At 36.4% G+C, this 19,907-nt stretch overlaps 2 protein-coding genes across 3 annotated transcripts in view; both read left to right on the top strand.

Annotated features, from left to right (window-relative positions):
- The window catches only part of LOC135502450 (hemicentin-2-like), a 209,847-nt gene extending 205,914 nt beyond the window's left edge, over positions 1 to 3,933 (top strand). For both annotated transcript variants that reach the window (XM_064795286.1, XM_064795287.1), the window contains exon 14: positions 546 to 3,933. In XM_064795286.1, coding sequence (XP_064651356.1) covers positions 546 to 578 — 33 coding nt within the window. In that variant the 3' untranslated portion in view covers positions 579 to 3,933. The remainder of the gene's footprint in view (positions 1 to 545) is intronic.
- The window catches only part of LOC135502518 (uncharacterized), a 476,607-nt gene that overhangs the window by 335,660 nt on the left and 121,040 nt on the right, over positions 1 to 19,907 (top strand). The window lies entirely within an intron of this gene.

Genomic DNA, 19,907 nt, shown 5'->3' on the forward strand with positions numbered 1-19,907 from the left:
CCAGCAAATTATGGAACTCGCTGGACACTAACACCCGCAACAGCTCCACCGTCAGCGAGTTCAAAAGAAGATTAAAAACCAAACTATTTGAACAGTGTTTTTGTTAAGCGCAGCTGAGCAATTTTTCTAATTGGATTTTGCGCTATATAAATGCTATTTGTATGTATTTGTATGTAAAGCAAAAAGTTGGTCACTTAAGCTAACCGTCGAAAGTGGTCGGTAATTTAGGGTTGATCTGTAGATATTCAGCTTCACCACACAAACTATCACAGACCATCGGGGACCATAGTTAGTTAAATCTACCGTCGACTGATCAGACGTCAACAGGGGCGGGTTGTTCAAGCAGTGTTAAATTTATCCACCGATAAGACTTATAAGAACAGTCTGAGAATACGGAAGATTCCGTCTTGCCCGAGATGTAGGCACTCTGTCGAAACCGCACCACAAAAATAAAGAAGATGCAATTTACCATTTTCAATATTTACAAGCGTATATGTTCCAATCACTCTCAGCACCAATAACTACTCGCTAACCTTGCCTTTCAGGTATCTACATTCAATGAGCAACCATATTGGTAGTGTACACCATATCAGCAATCTTGAATTTTGTCAGCTGCCGTGTATTACTCTTGATATCACGACAATATTTCATCTTCTCCGTGATACATATCATAGCAGTCTTTCTGCACTTCATGATTTCTAACTTCACTATCGTCGAGGATGGTAGGCAACTTGTCTGTAAATCTACGTCATCAATATCTTTGGCAGCAATCGTTGCCATGTTCTAACGGTTGCAAGAGATGTCATCAACGCTTTTTTAGATGACTATAAAAACGCTCCTTCTTACATTTTTTTCTGATGTCTCTTGGTCATGAAGCGTATATCTTCTTATTATTCTGAAAGCTAGAGCACTTTTGATCAATGTAGTGTGGTGTATTCATGTTATCAAATGGGAGTTATGGTGACTCTCCAGTGTGTCATGTATATATTGTATTAATAGACGTATGTGTGTTTTGGTGTATTTGGATTCAGCATATTTCCCATTGTAATATATTGTATGTTCAGTTGTCAGATTGTGATTGAGATAATGTTAATTTATACAGTCATGTAGTCATGGAAGTAGTGCGCTGAAGATAGATGGGGGTCAGATGGGGTTTTATTTTTTGGAAATAACAAATAAGGGTGTGTGTCGATCAGCAGCAGAATTTTAGGCAGATATGACCTCTAGGCCCTGTTTTGCTTTATACACATGGCCAAGTAGTTGGGCATGAGTGGGCGTTTTTGATTAGGACCTCCCGAGTATTGGTAAGTTTTGGAACTAGTATTATGTCAGGGTATGTTGCTTTTCGGATAAATATAAAGTTTATTTTGACCACTCCGTAGAATATCATAATATAACCATGTTTGATCAACCTCGTTGAAAGGTTATTGGTATATATCTATTTCTTTGTTTATTGTTAATTGTATTATACATTGGAATTTAAAGGCACAGACGGCTTCAAACAATTATTTCTGTTTTAATTTTGGTAAACTTGATATGTATCTAGACATTCCATTATTCAGGAGCCTGCCAATGGACCGATGTAACTCTGACAAATGTAATGAAAATAATAATATTTTTAGTGCCACTATCAAAAAGTGACCAATAACATAATACAAAACTCTTTTGGTATACTATAGTCCACTACATGTAGCAGCCAAAGAGGAAATCTTTCATCTTTCTCATGTGATACATATCATGGTTTCTTCTGTGATAAATATCATGGTTTCTTCTGTGATACATATCATGGTTTCTTCTGTGATAATTATCATGGTTTCTTCTGTGATACATATCATGGTTTCTTCTGTGATAAATATCATGGTTTCCTCTGTGATAAATATCATGGTTTCTTCTGTGATACATATCATGGTTTCTTCTGTGATAAATATCATGGTTTCTTCTGTGATACATATCATAGCGTTTATTTGCTGCACTTAGTGATTTCTAACTTCACTCTCATCGGGTATGGTAGTCAACTTGTTTGAAAGCGATACAAGACCACGTTTGATCAAAGAAGTTGGTGTAGTTATTTTAATAAATGGAAGCAGAGCCTTTCAAAAGACTCTGGTGGGGGTTATCACTGTGATTTGCATCTTTTCCCCATATATTGTATTCATACACGTACTATGTACATGTATACATGTATGTAAAATATATAATTTTGTATTATTCATTTTGTATATTTCCCATTGTAATATGCCAGTAGCTGAATTATAGGAAGGTGTTCTAGGCCTTATATGACCCTATTTTCATAAACGAAGGTCGTTGGGGAGGAGTTTGTGTTTTTGATTACCCCCCCCCCCCCCCCGGGAGTTTGGTGAGTTTTGGACATATTAGTGCCATATGACAAGTTATTACGTCGCTTTTCAGGGAAATATAAAGTCAACCCTTGACAACTATGTAGTAATGTATTACCCAGCACTTGATGATGCATGTACTTCCCCATTATAATTTCATTATAGTTTCATATTGTTTCAACAACTATGTTAAAACAAATGTTGCGTGAAACGACATTTTGGTTTGCTGACCAGACATTTCTGTATGTTTCTGAACTGATGTCATCTGTCATAATCATCTAATGTGTGTAAATATGCAATCCATTTTGCTCCTTAGCGTGAATTTTGATGCATTTTCAATTGAACTTGTATTTATATTGTGAGATATTTTATTGGCGAGACTAGTACAGTTCTGCAATTGATTGATTAAAATCACTGAAAAATTATACTCATTTGCCAGTAAAAACTTATCAGGTGGAAATGCGAGAGAACAAACGCCTTTGCTGGTCTTGAGTTTGTAATTAGGCATGCAACACTTGCTGTTGAAATTCCGCTCACTTCGTAACCAGCATTAAAAAAAGGCTCTGTTTTCGCTCTTTTCGACATAGTCGTACATGTCTAATCAGTGCCCTTAAATAAAGTAAACTGTAATGTTGTGACCTTAAGTGTTGATGTGGAAATGCACAGAGGGGGTTAGATTTTGCGGGCAAATGTAATACTAAAAATTCGTATCAACCGAGGAGTGATTCAACACAAAATTTTGCTAACACGTCCTATATCGACAAACTCATTTGTAGAATTATGTGTCATGCTGTAATAATATTTCTTAGCCAGTTCTATGCATTTTGATATTTGTAAATTATACTCTAAAAGTGCCTGATCTCAAGATGAACGCTTTAAAACGAAATTACCAATTCTTCGCCACAGGTGCAAGGTTATCAGATTGTAAGACAACGAAGTTAATTATTAAAGCGAGCGAAAGTTTGATGAGAGTCATGGATGGGGTGGATCTATCTTGGAGATAAAAGTGGTATAGTTGAATTTTCGGGAGATTAGTTAGGTCTTTTTCGGGCTTATGATTAGATATTTTGGCATGACATGGTTTTTAGTACCTATATAGTTGCATGACATTTGGAATATATCAGTATCATTTTTGATTTACATAAACTCTACCGCTAGCCCCTTTGTTGTAATGCGGCGATTGCATCATCTCATACTTGACCAACCTTCTTACCAGGATATTTATATTGGAATAAATTAGTCTGTGGAATGGGCTGGAGCAATGAGGATGCCAAGTCGTGCTAGCATGACTTGCCATGGGAGGTAGCCCGAACCTCAAATAAAGTCACCTAGAGACTAAGCATGAGATGTATCTTATTCCTCCCCTTGCAAATCCCTCTTTTCTACCTGTAGCCTTTTTACGCTTTGTTCGCGAGTGCGCTTCGCGAAAGGTTGTTTATGCAGTAATTATGAAAGGGTCAACTTAACAACATTGTCTGGTGTTTCGGGCGGAGTTATGATGCTGTAGATATGCGTGATGTAAATAATTACTGTTAACAACTTGGTTCTACATCATTGTTTGAGCTCAGTGTTTAGTAATAAACTTATTGATATATGATATTTTAGTTGTCTGTTTCTGATACTGTTAGTTGGACAGGATTGGTTGCAAATCAATATCAGCGATGTTTAGGGCTGTGACATTATTACTCTTAATAAACTAGCTGGTGATGTTGATATTTGGAACCGCCCCATTTATGGTTGTGACATAGTCTCTGTCTGTTTTATTGATATCGCTTTACCGCACAGACTTACTAGCTCTCGGTTACACAAATTTTAAGATTGAAATTAATTGAGTTTAAGATGTTTAAGGAATTGAAGCATACATGGAGTTTGCTTATTATGCACAGTCTCTTGTTTGCACAGTTGGCCTGCTGGTTGTCAATTGGATTTGACCGGCTCCAAGGCTGTCTCTTCAGTTGACTGGATGGTTGTGAATCTCTCTGATGGGTTGACCGGCTCCAAGGCTGTCTCTTCAGTTGACTGGATGGTTGTGAATCTCTCTGATGGGTTGGCCGGCTGTAAGATTGTCTATTCAGTTGACTAGATAGTTGTAAATCTCTCTGATAAGTTGGCCGGCTGTAAGGTTGTCTCTTGAGTTGACTAGATGGTTGTGAATCTCTCTGATTGGTTGGTCGGCTATAAGGCTGTCTCTTGAGCTGAATGGATGGTGGTGAAACTGTCAGATGAGTTGACCGGCTGAAAAGCTGTCTCTTGATGAGTTGACTGGCTGGGTGTGAATCTAACTGATCAGTAGACTGGCTGTAAGGCTCTCTCTTGAGCTGACTGGATGGTAGTGACTATATCAGATGAGTCGGCTGGTAAGGCCAGTCTCTTAAGTTGACTGGCTGGTTGTGAGAATATATGTATTGTGGTGGTAGGAATATAGGTATTTTGAAGCTATTTTGACCAAAGCCCTTACAGGCCTTTTTGTCTCAAATTAGCTAAGAAACCCCTAAGAACCAGACACCACAATACATATATTCTTCAATGAAATTACTGTAGAAATCATCATGTCAGCTTTAACAAAATATCGATCGTATTACGGGGAAAACACTACCTCGTAAACCAGCCAATACGAGGAAAATCCAATTAAGTCATTTCGCAGTAAGTGACTCAGTATCATACTCTACTTTCTAGTTGTGACTCTCTTAGAAGAGAATCCAATCAATCTGACCTAGATATTCTCTTAGAAGAGATCCAATGACCTAGTTATTCTCTTCTAAGAGAATCTTATTGATTACTACGTTTGCGAAATGAGTGCCACATAATTTTACTAGTAAATAAATAGAAAATGGCAACAGGATATTTATTAAATACCGAAAGGGCACATAAGATTCCACTTGGTTTGAAAGCTGAGAGGCAGCATCATATCATTACTCATAACCCCTCATCTGCTAACCCCAAAGAAACACTGTATGTTAGAATACCGGCATTGCGAGAGAATACATTCTTTGTACCTAAATCTCTTTATCTGTCTGCTGATGTAACCATTTCTGGTGATTCTAAAAATAGTGTTGTAAATAATCTTGGTAGAAACCTGATTTCAAAGATGGTGGTTAAGTGGGGAACAGAGCAGATATTTGACCTTGACGAATACAGTCATTATTCTACATTTAAAGATCTGTGGCTAACTGGAGAAGAAAGAAATGATAGAGTTTTTCAGGGTATTCAGTCAAAAAATCTTAGAGAATTAAGATCAGGAGTCGCTGAAGCTGATGTCACTGGAGAAACAGCTAATGAAAAGACTTTAAAGAAAGTGTTTGACAAGAAGTACAAAATACCATTAGATTTTGAATTATTCCATCATCATGCTCCATTTTACAAGTTTCCAATTCAAGAAGATGTTATCATTGAAATAACTTTAGCACCAAAGGAGGAAATCATAGTCACCACAACCACAGCTAGCATGGGCTACAAACTTGAAAATATTTGTTTTGAATACGACACGGTTACTAATAAGATGATTGCTAGTCAATTGAGTAACAAGTACAATTCTGGATTCTCAATATTTTATGATTGGGTAGACCATTTTAAGACAGTCAATGTTACTGCTAATGAAACACTAATTAATGAGAACATCAACTTTCCAAGAATGTCTATTAAAGGATTATTATTACTATTTGTGTCTGACTATGTAGATGGAGCTAGAGATCAGAGAAGTTTGAAAACCCTAACATAAGTAAAGTGCAGATCACAATTGAGGGTGTTGCCAATCAGGTGTTCCCAGAAGGAATGAGAATGATGGATCAATGGGAGGAGATCAAGAAACATTTTATGTCTGAAGATTTGAAGAAAACTCATGACTGTAACATGAACATGGAGAAATACTATGGTGATTCTAATCACTATGGTTTATGGTTGGATCTGAGAACTTCTGAAGATAATCGTCTACACGGATCAGGAAAGAAGCTCCAGAACACAAAAGATGGTATTCAATTATCTATTACAAAGAGATCTGGAAAGGGACCATACAAAATGCACATATTCGTGGTTTCTGACGCCCAGGTTAACATTCAGAATTCTCAGATTGCTTCACACCAACACTAAGGTGTTGCAAGAACAAAGTTCGCTCCAACACTGAAACAAAGTTCGCTCCAGCACTGAATACTAGATAAATGAGTTTTACTAGTGATTTTCTAAGTAATTAAATGGATACACCAGGAAAGAAAGATATCATAAATACACTGTATCAAAGTTTACTGTTGGCATCAACAACAATTGGTTACTCTATGTTACTGAAAAGGTTCTTGAGAATCAATATTGGTCCCCCAAGTTAGGCCAACCTAGAGGAAATTCTTAAACTGGGTGGAACTGTAGCTATTAGTAATGGAATATTAGAGTACCTTTACGATCAAGGAATCCTACCCAGAAATATTATGAAGTAAGAATAATTTACTTATTTGATAAAAGGTAAATTTGAAAACGAAAATTTGCTTAAGTAAATGGTTACTGTAATGAACATAGATTCAAGTGACTATCCAGATCAGAGTTCAAGTGATTTAACAGTCAATCTCAAGACTGAAATTCAAGATGCATGTAGCATCACTTTAACTTTTGCAGTAATACCTTGTACATTCTACAACATAAGTGCAGCCAGGGAGAATAACCGAATCAAAGTTAAGGGGTTTGATGTGGCAGAGATTACGCTACCAGATGGTCTCTATGACCTACAGAGCTTTTCAAAAGTATTTGCGGATAAGTTGAAAGAAAATAGTATGAGTAGAGGTGCTGTCAGATTTGATCTTGAAGAACCAACAGGTAAGGCCATCTTACACTTCCTAAAGAGAAAAAATGAGGCGCATTATCAGATCTATTTTCTTGGTAAAAGTAATGAATTATTTGGCATGAAATCAGAATGGCCTTACCCTTTAGACAATAAAAGTAAGGATGATGTTGTAAGCGAGAAACCCATCAATTTTAGAACAATTAACCATTTTGTTTTTCACTGTGACATAATCGAATCTAATAGTGTATAAAGTAATGGTGAAGCATCTGATGTGCTAACCACAAGACCAATAAAGGAAGCTAATGTTGGGGATTTAATAGCATACACATTTGAGAAACCAATAGCAATTCCCTGTAAACCAAGATTCAATAAGCTGAATATTCGCTTAACTGATGAAAAAGGTGACATCATCGATCTTAATGGTCATGATGTACAGTACCAATTGGTATTAACTCGAGCTATGCTCTCAGGGACACATCATTGAAATTAAAATTCGTTGAAATTAAATGGCTGGCATTGGTATGTTATTTGGATCTGCAATAATCAATGGATTAGCATTCACTGGATCCAGTTACCTTTTTAAAAAACTAGACAAGAATGGCTATGAGACTGAAATGAAGAGACATAATTTAGCTCAAGAGCAATTGCAAAGAGCATCCACAGAATGGGATGAGCATAGGAAAAGTACCGTTGACTTCGTTAATCTTGAATTAAAGAGAGAAAGAGACGCTTCTATTGATTTTAACAATACTGATTCAGCACTTACTGTTTACAATCATTTACATCCAGAAAGAACTATTGTACTACCTCAGCGACCACAATTAAGTGATTACTACCAACCTAGTGATGAAATGAAGAAATACGAGTACCTATGGATTATCCTAGGACTTAGTGGTTTAGGGTTAATAATTTATTATTTTACTAGGGTTAGAAAGACTAAGACCATTGATCGGACACAGTCCTGATGATTGGACACAGTCCTGATGATCGGACACAGTCCTGATGATCAGAAGCGGTACTAAGATTTTTGATGTGAAAGAGTAAATCCAAATGGATGTTGTAGTCTAATGATCAGTTTTGATCCTTTTTTCATCTTAAGTTCTTCTATGTAGTACTGTCTTTTCTCCTTAGGAATAACACTGTTTTCTTCTAAGGCATCTTTCATGGCTGATTCATCCTTGTTAAAGAACAGGACTAAAATTCTTATGTTCTCTCTGTAGTCCTTGACAACTGAATTGTACTTCTGAACTAGTAACCAAACAGTGAGATTGTAGTGCCTGCCGGAAAAGGCAAGATTACATAACTCGGACACCTTCTTTTTTGTGTCTCTCAAATTAGCACAGTCATCAATGAGGAATAATGTGTTAGAACCAGCAAAGGTCAGAGTAGCAAACTGAAGCACAAGGTCCAAATTACTGGCCACAGCTTCGGGATTAACTATGTAGACGTTCTTGTCTTGGTAAATCCATTTCCTTTCATATGTCTTATTGTTGAAATATGTTGGACAGAAAATGACTATGTTCTGGAACTTGTGCCGATACTCCTTTTCTAAGAGGTCAAGGGCAAAATATGTCTTACCACAATTGGTAACACCAGAAATTAACATATTGTGTGGCTCGTAAATAAATACTTCACTCATTTAAATGAATGTAAAGGATGACAAACAGCAGTATCTAAGGGATTTGTACTACAACCCCGAGAGTCCCGTGGCTTACAGTTCTTTGAGTAAAATCTGGAAACAGGTCAAGGAAGATATGACTTCGTCACGAGAGCAGAGCTCAGGAAAACTTATTAAACAAAAAGAAGTGAAAGAATTTCGAGAAACACTACCAACTCACCAACTACACAAACCGGCCATTAAGAAATTCACCTTCAGGAAGACAATGGTATCGTACATCGATCAACAATGGCAAGCAGATCTTGTGGACATGCAAAAATTTGAGAAACAGAATAAGGGTTTCAGATTCATTTTAACAGTCATAGATCTATTTAGTCGTTTTTCTTGGGCTCTAGCAGTTAAGAGTAAGAGGGGAGAAGAAATCAGAGATGCATTTAAAGTGATATTTGAGGAAGCAAAACCAACGAAAATCCAGTTTGATGACGGTAAAGAATTTTACAACAAACACTTCAAGGAACTCTTAACAGAAAATGACATAAAATGGTTCTCCACAAAATCTGATAAGAAGGCAGCGGTAGTAGAGAGATTCAATAGAACCCTTAAAGAAAAAATGTGGCGTTATTTCACCGCTAAGGAGACAGACAAGTGGATTGACGTTCTGGATGACCTGGTCAGCGGCTACAATAACACATTTCACTCATCAATAGGTATGAAACCTGTAGACGCCAGAAAGATGGAAAACGAAGGAACAGTGTGGTACAATCTTTACGGTCTTCACCTCAAAGAGACATTTGGTAATCCAAAGTACAAAGTAGGTGACAGTGTAAGAATTTCAAAGTACAAGTCCATTTTCGGTAAAGGTTACATGCCCAACTACACTGAGGAGGTGTTCCAAATCAAACAGATCATCTTTACTCACCCTATCGTCTACCAGCTTGAGGATTACCACAAAGAAGAAATTCAAGGATATTTCTATGAAGAGGAATTGAGCTATGTTCCTAATCCTGACCAGCTAGAGTACAAGATCGAGAAAATCCTAAGGTACAAGACCAGTAAAGGCAAGAAATACGGATTAGTGAAGTGGAAGGGTTACAGTGATAAGTTCAATGAATGGTTACCAGTTTCTGATATCAAATCATTGAAATGAAATAAAGTCTCTAAAGTGACTTAAGTCACAAGAACAAGTTCGAAAAACGTAATTTAAAAAAAAAATGTCCTACTAAATAAAGAAAAAAATGGAGGGAGCAATATTTGATAATCAAAATGGCATGATGAATCAAAATGGTATGATGAATCAGAATAATATGATGAATCATGATAATATGATGAATCAGAATATTCATAAGTTTTTGTATTATTTGCATCAAAATAATATGTTAATCAAAATCTGATAAATCAGATTATGTTAAATCAAAATATGATAAATCAGTTTATCTTAAATCAGATTATGTTAAATCAAAACATGGAATATCAAAACATGGAAAATCAAAATATGATAAATCAGAATAATATGATAAATCAGAATAATATGATGAATCAAAACATGGAAAATCAGAATATTATATGATAAATCAAAACATGGAAAATCAACCTACAATTTATTGTGTTAAGTGCTGTGAGAAGAAACCTGAAATTAATTTTGAAAAGAACAGGCGTAATAAACTACTTGATTACTGTAAAGAATGTGGTTCAAGTAAAATCAAGGGATGTAATAAATGTTATGAAATTAAATTACTAAGTGATGGTGAATTTGGTAAAAACGGAAATAGAGGTAACTGCAGATCATGTTTTAATTCATATTACAAAAAGGATTACCTTGACCAAAATGGTAATAGAGACAGACACAAAATTAGAGTTGGTCTAAACCGCATTTCTAAGGGAGAGTGTACTCGAGCTCTGCTCTCAGGACGAAGTCCGACCGGTAATTCATCATTCAATCTAGGATGTACAGACAGTTTCTTCTCACAGTGGTTAGAGTACCAGAGGAGTCTATCTCCAATAGGACAAAGTCCCGAGAACAGAGTTCGAATAGTAGAAGAAGAGTTGGATCATGTCTTACCAATCAAGGAATTCAAAGATACACCTGAACTGTGCTTTGCTTGGTTTAACATGAGACCAATGGAAAAGACAGAAAACAGACAGAAGAGTGCTAAAGTAGACTACACACTATTTAAGGATCAATTGGATAGGTCAATGGATTTCATGGTAAAAATGAGAAGTGAAAACTGGTTTGTCTTTCGAGACCAGGATGTAATACCAGATTGGAAAATAGTGATATCACAGCATTTCGGGGATTATCTTCGTGATGAAAATATGATTCTGCTTGATAGATTATCGAATTTAAATAATAACATGAGAATGAACCAGAACATTAACATATGTAGTCAGACAGAAATCATAAACGAGATGATTAAGTTGAATAATAGACTTGAAAGAAATTTACTCTTTGCAGTGAATTGATTTTATTTTACTTAATTAAATGAATAGAACTTGGGGTTACACAAAACGACCACGTAATTGGAAAGAAAGATTAGAACGATTTCATAGAGAATTAGAGGCAGAAGTAGAGTCAAAGTTGGAGCCTGGTCCCGAAAAACCTTTAAAACCTGCTGGGTTAGAAAAACCTGTTGGGTCAGAAAAACCTTTAAAATTTAATGTACAACAAAAACCTGTAGTGTCTGCAAGATCAACACTAAACACTAGAAATGACAGAACAACTGATTCTAGTTATTCCCACTAATTAAATGGATGGAGACAATAAGGTTTATCCAGATTTAAGTAATTTAAACTCTGAAAGTCATTTAAACTATGAAAGGTCTGAAAAGCATACAGAAAGTAACCCTCAGGCTTTCAGACTACAACAAATATGTGATGTTAAGAGTTTCTTAGAAAGCGAGATTGAATTTAGAAGAAAGATATTTTCAAAGTACAAAAAAGCATTTAACGTAATTACTGGCATTAGCCACTTCCTTAATTTTGCCAGCGTTGCAGCTGGCTCTGTTGGTGTTTCCGCTCTAGCTGGTGTCATCACGGCACCGATAGGCTTAGCTTTGGGTGGCGTAACAATAGGTAGTGCCATTATTTCATCAGCCTTAGGCTGGGAGAAAAAGAATATTCTAAGGAAAATTGAAAAACATGAGAATATCAGAATGTTGGCAATTTCAAAACTGAACACAATCAATGATTTGGTTAGTAAAGCCTTAACCGATTCTCACATATCTACAGATGGGTTTACTTTGATTCTCAAGGAGAAGGAGAAATACATTTCGATGAAAAATGCCATTAGGAAAAAACAAAGGGAGGCAAGTTCAGCTGTTGATGTAGAGTCTTTAAAGAAGACTTTTTTAGAAGAAGGAAAAAAACTAGCACAGACAGAGATGCTAGAAAAACTAAAAGTTCAGTAAATAAAACAGGACCCGGACTACGTCCAGAGAACAAAGTTCGACTCGAGCTATGCTCTCAAGACGAAGTCGGACTAGGACAAAGTCCAGAGAGCAAAGCTCGACTTGAGCTATGCTCTCAAGACGAAGTCGGACTAAATAGTCCTAATCCTAATGTGGTGTATCACTATCACTATTATCATTACTTTGGTGTAAGGGGTGAATTTCACCAAGTAGCACTACCATCAGCACCACCCTATTCATTAGTTTAATCGAGCTATGCTCTCAGGACGAAGTCGGACTAGGACAAAGTCCAGAGAACAAAGTCCGACTCGAGCTATGCTCTCAAGACGAAGTCGGACTAAATAGTCCTAATCCTAATGTGGTGTATCACTATCACTATTATCATGACTTTGGTGTTAGGGATGAATTTCACCAAGTAGCACTACCATCAGCACCACCCTATTCATTAGTTTAATCGAGCTATGCTCTCAGGACGAAGTCGGACTAGGACAAAGTCCAGAGAACAAAGTCCGACTCGAGCTATGCTCTCAAGACGAAGTCGGACTAAATAGTCCTAATCCTAATGTGGTGTATCACTATCACTATTATCATGACTTTGGTGTTAGGGATGAATTTCACCAAGTAACACTACCATCAGCACCACCCTATTCATTAGTTTAATCGAGCTATGCTCTCAGGACGAAGTCGGACTAGGACAAAGTCCAGAGAACAAAGTCCGACTCAAGCGAAGTTTGAATCGCTGTAATCTATGTAGCCTTCATAATACATTCCAAATGGTAAGGTGCTTATTCCATCTTCAAGTATGAACCTCTTGTCATCAAAAGGACTGATGCTTTTTTTGTCAACTTCTTCCAAATAGATTTGGTGTTTATCTGATCTTAAGTGTCTCATCTTGTGGTAAAATGACCTACTCTTTTCAAGACAATCAACATAGTCATCAAATGAGATATTTCTCCTTACTACATTCTTGGCAATACCCTTTAATTTCTTAGAATCGTAATCTTTTGTCGAGCCTTGCTCTCCAGACATAGTCTTGGTCCTGTAAGCGTACATCTTACTTCTCAGGGCAATGAATTCAGTCATCTCTACTCCTCCTAGCTCATCCTTAAAGTAGCCTGGTACCTTCTTTTTACTGGTATCATAGAGTGGATGATCTTTTGGATAATTACTGAAATCAAAATAGTGTCTCAACTCCTTTAAGTCTTTAGTTAAGTCATCAGTATTAATGTTAAGTACAAAGGAATCTGTATCTAGATACAGCAGTTCAATATTTTTCTCACCAAAGTACGGTTGAAGAACTTCATAATAGAATTCATACATTAATAATTTAGACAATTCAAGTACTGAAGCTCCTATGTAGATTGGTTTGTTGAATTTCATTGATGTTTTCCTCATGCTAATAGCAGCATTATGTTCGTCAAATACGCATATCGATGAAAACCTGGGATTGGCCATTACATTCCTGGCTCTCTCCCCGTCCGATACAAATTCAATTTCAACCCTGTTCCTTACATTCTCACAAGTCTTTCCGTAGAACGCATTATTCATGAGCTTAAAATAGTCTTTCTCAAAATCAGTCTTAGAATCCATACGTCTTTTAGTGTTAAAATCAATGTATGGTGCTAACCACTTTGATTGTTTAAAGCTTATCACTGAATGAACCCTCTTAAGTACCATTCCGTGCTTTAGGTAAAATTGTAGCATTCTGTAATGCACTATGTAATTAGTTTTATCCTTTTGTGTTAGTATTAGTTTCTCTACATTTGATCTTTTATCATCACCCAGTAACTCTCTCTGGTAAGGACTTAATTCATCATCTTCAATAAAGAGAGATTCGGGACAGAATGGAAAGTTCCTTGACTTAAATTTAATATTTCCTGGATACTCCAAATCAACCTCTAAGAAGTAGCCTACTTCACTATCACTTGGAATTGCCATAATCTGCTCTTTACTGATAACATTCATGTTAAGTCGAGCTTTGTCCTGAGAGCATAGCTCGAGTGGATCAATATCTATCATTTCAAAACTACCATAGGGTTGAGGTTCCATCATGGACCAGCCGTAGAGATTATTTGCGTCTACGTAGAGTAGTTTGTGGTGTTCATCTGCCTTGACATGTCTTGTTCCCATAACACCCGAAATTCCACCTCGTATTGCTTTCTCAAAAGTAAGTAAGATGTTGGTATCAGTCAGTAGTTCTAGATTTATTCCTGTGTACTTCAAACCAGCTTGCCAGGTTAGGCCTGGTGCCGAGTAACAGTGACATGGATCTATCTGAAAGTAGTTCAAATTGACATCCCTGAATTTCTCAAATAAATCAGCTAAAAGGATCACATCAGTTTTGAGGTAGAGGTCAATGAACTCACCGTGATTCCTGATCTTGAAATGATCCCATATTACCTTAGCCTCATCATAGGCAGAATCAGGTGCCATTTCATTTTTCAATTCGTCAAAAACATAGACTTTTCTAGGTAAGTAACATTGTAGCTTTCATGTGATGTGTAAAAAGAGTAAGGTACTGAACCCTTCTTCCTCAATAGCTTAAAGTCAGTGGTATTTGGGAACAGCTGTCTGGTAATTTTAAAATCATCATCCAACATTGATTTGGTTATGTTGTCTAAACTGGACTGCAGGAATCTGTACGAGTCCAAAAACCTGAAACAACCGAACTGAAATGAGATGTATTCCTCTGATGTTTTGGCAAGTATTTTCAGTTTCTTGTACTTCGGTAGCTTATTCATTAATTCTTTAATAAATAAGTGAGAATCGTAATTACTGAGATTGTGAAAAAACACTGGAACAAACATAGCTTTCTTTTCATTCAAATTACACGAGTTGTGAGCAGCACCTCGATATCTACCACAGTAGTGATCATGATCCTTGACCTTGTCATATCCCAAAGGTTGATTACAATAGTAACGATGTGTTTCTAATTGATATTTATGCCAGTCTTCATCTGTCATTGTTAGAGGAAAGTTACAGTTCAATAAATTAGAGAATTGTTCTTCCATCCTGATTAACCAATTACAGAACACATCTACAACATCAGCACCCCTGTGAGACACATACTGGCTACTGTAAATGTGTGTGTAGTCTGAGTGAACATAAACACCAACAGCTGATGCATTTTGTTTAAAACGTTTTTTAGTGGTAACAGTGGTATCTGTCTGAGGACGAAGTCCGACTCGAGCTCTGCTCTGAGTTGTGTCGGACTTTGTCCTGAGAGCAGAGCTCGAGTTATCATTGACTGTTGTGCTTATCGCTTCGAAATCAGCATAGATAACAAACGGAACTCTATTTTTGAATGAGTGTTTTTCAAATTTAATTTGTGACCATTTACTGTTAGGTGGAGGCAAAGTAATCTTACAGTAATCGTGTTCTCCACATTTCTTTTTATGCTTATCTAGTGTTGACTTCCTGTAAAAGTAATTCATGCATCTCCTGCAAAGATACACTCTATGAGCTAGTGTCCTGAAGAAAAGATTGATGTCTCTTATGTACATGAAATGGTCCTTGAAATACAGCAGATCGATGACATCATCATCATCATAATTCTTGGACAGGTAGAGAGGTTCTAGTTTTGCCTCACAGGTGCTCTTAGCCCATTCGTTCTCTAACTTGAACACATTAATCTTGAGATTATTATCACTCTCTATCTTAGGGATATCCTTTTGAATACATACAGGAAATGATTTGATTTTGATATCAGTAGTTTTCGAACTCTGTTCTCGTGACGAAGTCATTTCTAGCATATCAGTAGTGATATTTAATGTACTCTCGAGCTCTGCTCTCAGGACAAAGTCCGTCTCTGGATTTTCTTTCAGATATTTAGCGGCCAATAAAGACCAGAGAAAACATTTATTGTCATTTGATTCCACATTTATTACTGCTTTTGTTTTAAATGGTAATTTAGTGTAATGACCACCTTTACACCTCTTGTAAGAACAGATGGTCATGTTACAAGACTCTATTTTATTTAAAGTAAGTCCAGAACCTTGAAAGTACCTTTCCTCAATCTGTGTCTTAATGTAGTTTAACTGGTTGGTTATGGCATAAATTGCCTGGTTCCTTGAAATTATGCTTTCCATTGGAGACTGTATGGGGTGTGTTACACTTTCACCCTGACGATCAAACTGAGCAAATACTGATATGCTAATTTTGTGATGGTAATCATTGAGTTGAAATAATACCTCCTCTAATTTATCTCTGTATTCATACACTTGTTTAGCTTCTCTGTCAATCTTCAAACTAATGGTGACTACAGGCTTTCCATATTGTTTTACTATTTCTATTCCACTCACTTTCTTTATGCCATCTAGCTCATTTTCCTCAAATGCAAGTTTCTTATCCATAGTTTTAGGGATCAGTGATTGGGCTCGGGGTTGAGCAATAGGGACATAATCCGGATTTAATTTACTTAAGTGACCTTTGGTTCTCCTGTGAATAGCCATATTATTGTAGGATATGTACTTGTCACATGTAGTGCAAAGTATTTTCTGATTCTTATCAGTCATTCTATTTATTAGATTAAAATTTATTAAATTCAATAAATCTCTTGAATTAAATAGAAATGGACTTCATAATCAATGAACAAGAATGTAATGAAGCCAAATTTGAGTACTACTTAACAGACCAATTAGACATAAAATCCATTACTTTGAAATCGATAACCTTTTACAATTCATGGTGGACAGGTGATTTTCTACCAGAGGGAGTCAGGATTTTCTCATTTCTAGTCGAAATAACCAGAATTACAACACATGAGCCCTTAGATAAACAATTATGGTGTATGGATGAATTTAGGACATTATTTGCTCCTGGACTTGAAACAGATACACTTGAAAAGGAAGTCATGAAAATTTGCGAACGGCATTTGGAAAATGAATCTACCACAACTAAAGACACCATTACTCAATACACATTTCCATACTCTCGACATTTTAGTTTAAGTGAGTTTTGTGAGGTATGGCAAAAATACATAAAAGAAATTGGAATTAGCCATGTGAAAATTTACTGTGATAACAATAATTACATAACCCTTGAACTTACAGAGGATAAAGAGTACCCTCTGAAAGTAGACAAGTTAGATAAAAATGAAAAAATCTAGATTGAGAGAAACACAGAAGGTTTTCAAATAAGCAAAACCATAAGAGAGATGATAGAAAAACAGCTCACAGTGGTGAATGAGTGGTTTGGCTTTAAGCAAACTAAATTCACCAAGAAAGGAAAATACTACTCCACAAGACCACTCAACTTTTACAGGAAATATCTATTCCTGCAAGCTAATTTGGTTGACAAAGCTAAGACCCTCTACAACAATAAACCATCTTACATTTTCTGCATCATACCTGTAGAAGATGGTGACCAAATAAAAATGCAGCGATACGAACCGAATTGTAAGAAAACGATAAATAAGTGTACTAATCACATAAAATTCGAAATCACTGATGAGAATGGTAAGCTAGTTAATTTCAGAGGAACAGAGGTTTCTTTAGAGTTAAGAATCGAGCTCTGCTCTCAAGACGAAGTCTGACTAGGACAAGGTCCAGAGAGCAAAGTTCGACTCGAGCTATGCTCTCAAGACGAAGTCTGACCACCTGATGAGATCATTCCATTAAAGGAATAGTACATTTCTTCTCTTTAACTACAGGTTTAACAAGAGGGTTAATTGACCCCTTCATGACTGCTTCATTCGGACTTTGTCCTGAGAGCAGAGCTCGATTAGGACTACGTCCAGAGAACAAAGTTCGATTCAAGCCTGATCGCTGCTCTTTACTTACTTTTTTAGGAAGTTTCTTAAACATAATGAATGCTGCTAAAATAACGGCACCTAAACCTAGTACATAGACATAAGTATTACTACTAGATTCACGCAGTGATACATCAGTATTTTGAGATTGTGGTTCTTCTTCCTCTACTTCTTCTTCCTCCTTTTCCACAACTCTGTTTTTTGGTGAGGAGTCCTGTACTTTAAATGTCGTCTTATCCTTTTTTATCCTCTTAAATTCCCTAGATCTTCTACCCAGTTCTCTAGACCATGCTAATTGTTTCTCTGATCGAGGTTTCTTAGACACTGAAACTTTAGTCGAACATTGTTCTCTGGACGTAGTCCTAGTCGGACTTTGTCCTGAGAGCATAGCTCGAGTAGTATCAGTTACAGTTTCAAGTTCCATTTATCTTGGCCGAATTTAATTCGAACTATGTTCTCATAACCAGGTTAATTTAGTCTTCTTTATCATCACTACCTGTGATATCTAGACTTTCATCTATTGATTTGTCACATTCAGAGACAGTCATATTTGGTGTATTCATATTTGATGCAGTCATACTCGATGTAATCATAGATGATTCCTCATGACAATGACCTAAAGTAATAAGTGTTGTTGAGGCAAGTGCAGTTAATGGACCCATTCTCAAACTCAACCATCCAAGCCATTTATCCAACTCGTTAGTTATCAAATAATCATTTCTAAGATCATGATAAAGATCATCTTCATCATCTATTGGTAATAACCACCTTGATAATTTAGTGTTAGCTTTAATTACTGTCTTACCCAAAGAATCATTAAGTCTGGCAGCCATCTTTGTTTCATACATTCTATGGTGTTTTAAGATTTCTTTTTCAGTCATATTATCTAAGTCATTAAAAGTTATTTGTTTATTAAGGAAATCCTTGCTTTTACCAGTTGCAACTAGAATCTCTAAGTCTTGTTTGGCTTTAAGACCACTATCAGTCAAATAGTTCAAATTTTGTTGATTGCTGGTTGATCCTAGTTGGCAACTAGAATTGACTATTCCTTGACTGGGATTAACTATTCCCTGACTAGGAGTAACAAAATTTGAACTATTCAACTGCTTGTTTGAAACTTGTTGATTTGTAGAGCAGTTCTGTTGAAAGTTAGTTCTGTTTTGTTGGTAACTACCAGTGTTCTGTTGGTTAGAAGCCCCAACCTCTCAGGACTCATAACACCAATCTGTTTCATCTGTTGTTCAATCACTGCAGATGTCTGACTATTCATTTGCTGATTATTCATTTAAAATTATGGAAAAATGACTGTTAAGTGCAAAATGCTGTTTTCACAACTTTATTGCATCTTAACACTAGATCGAGCTATGCTCTCAAGACGAAGTCTGACTCGAGCAGAGCTCTCAGGACGAAGTCCGGCTGGTGCTATGCTCTCAGGACGAAGTCCGGCTGGTGCTAACTTAATACTACTGATGCAGTTAATGTCTCGACCTGCACTAGCACCCAATAAAACGTCAAACTGCTTGTCAATATCCTGGTCATATTCCTTCTCAACCTTGTAATTCTGGAAGAAAATACTTTGAGTGAAATCATACCATAATCTCTCCAAATCATTAACTCGCTCCTTGTTGGTTAAAAAAGGTGTAAATATTACATAATCAATTTTCAGCGTTTTAAAGGCTTGGTGTAAAAATACCTTGTAGTTAATGGTGACCTTGACACCACAGTAATGCAGAAATCTAAGGAAAGCATAGTACACTAGTCTAAGGTCAGTGATATTCTCATCGGTTAATTGCGGTTTACCAATTGCCCTGTTAATAAATTCAATGGCAAGAAACCAATCATATTCCCCACAGTGAAATTTAAAAAGCATGGCTTCACCATGTAACCCTTGGTTACATAACTTAGAGGGGAGAGTGTTAATACCCATTTTTAGGGCTGACTGAAGAGTATTTCCATATCTCTGCTTACTAAGACATTTTCTGGAACTTGAAAAGTAGCACTGTAAATACCCTTCCACAAAGTCCTTTAAATACTT

The sequence above is a fragment of the Lineus longissimus genome, chromosome 18 (genome assembly GCF_910592395.1).
Source record: "Lineus longissimus chromosome 18, tnLinLong1.2, whole genome shotgun sequence".
NCBI classification, from domain to species: domain Eukaryota; kingdom Metazoa; phylum Nemertea; class Pilidiophora; order Heteronemertea; family Lineidae; genus Lineus; species Lineus longissimus.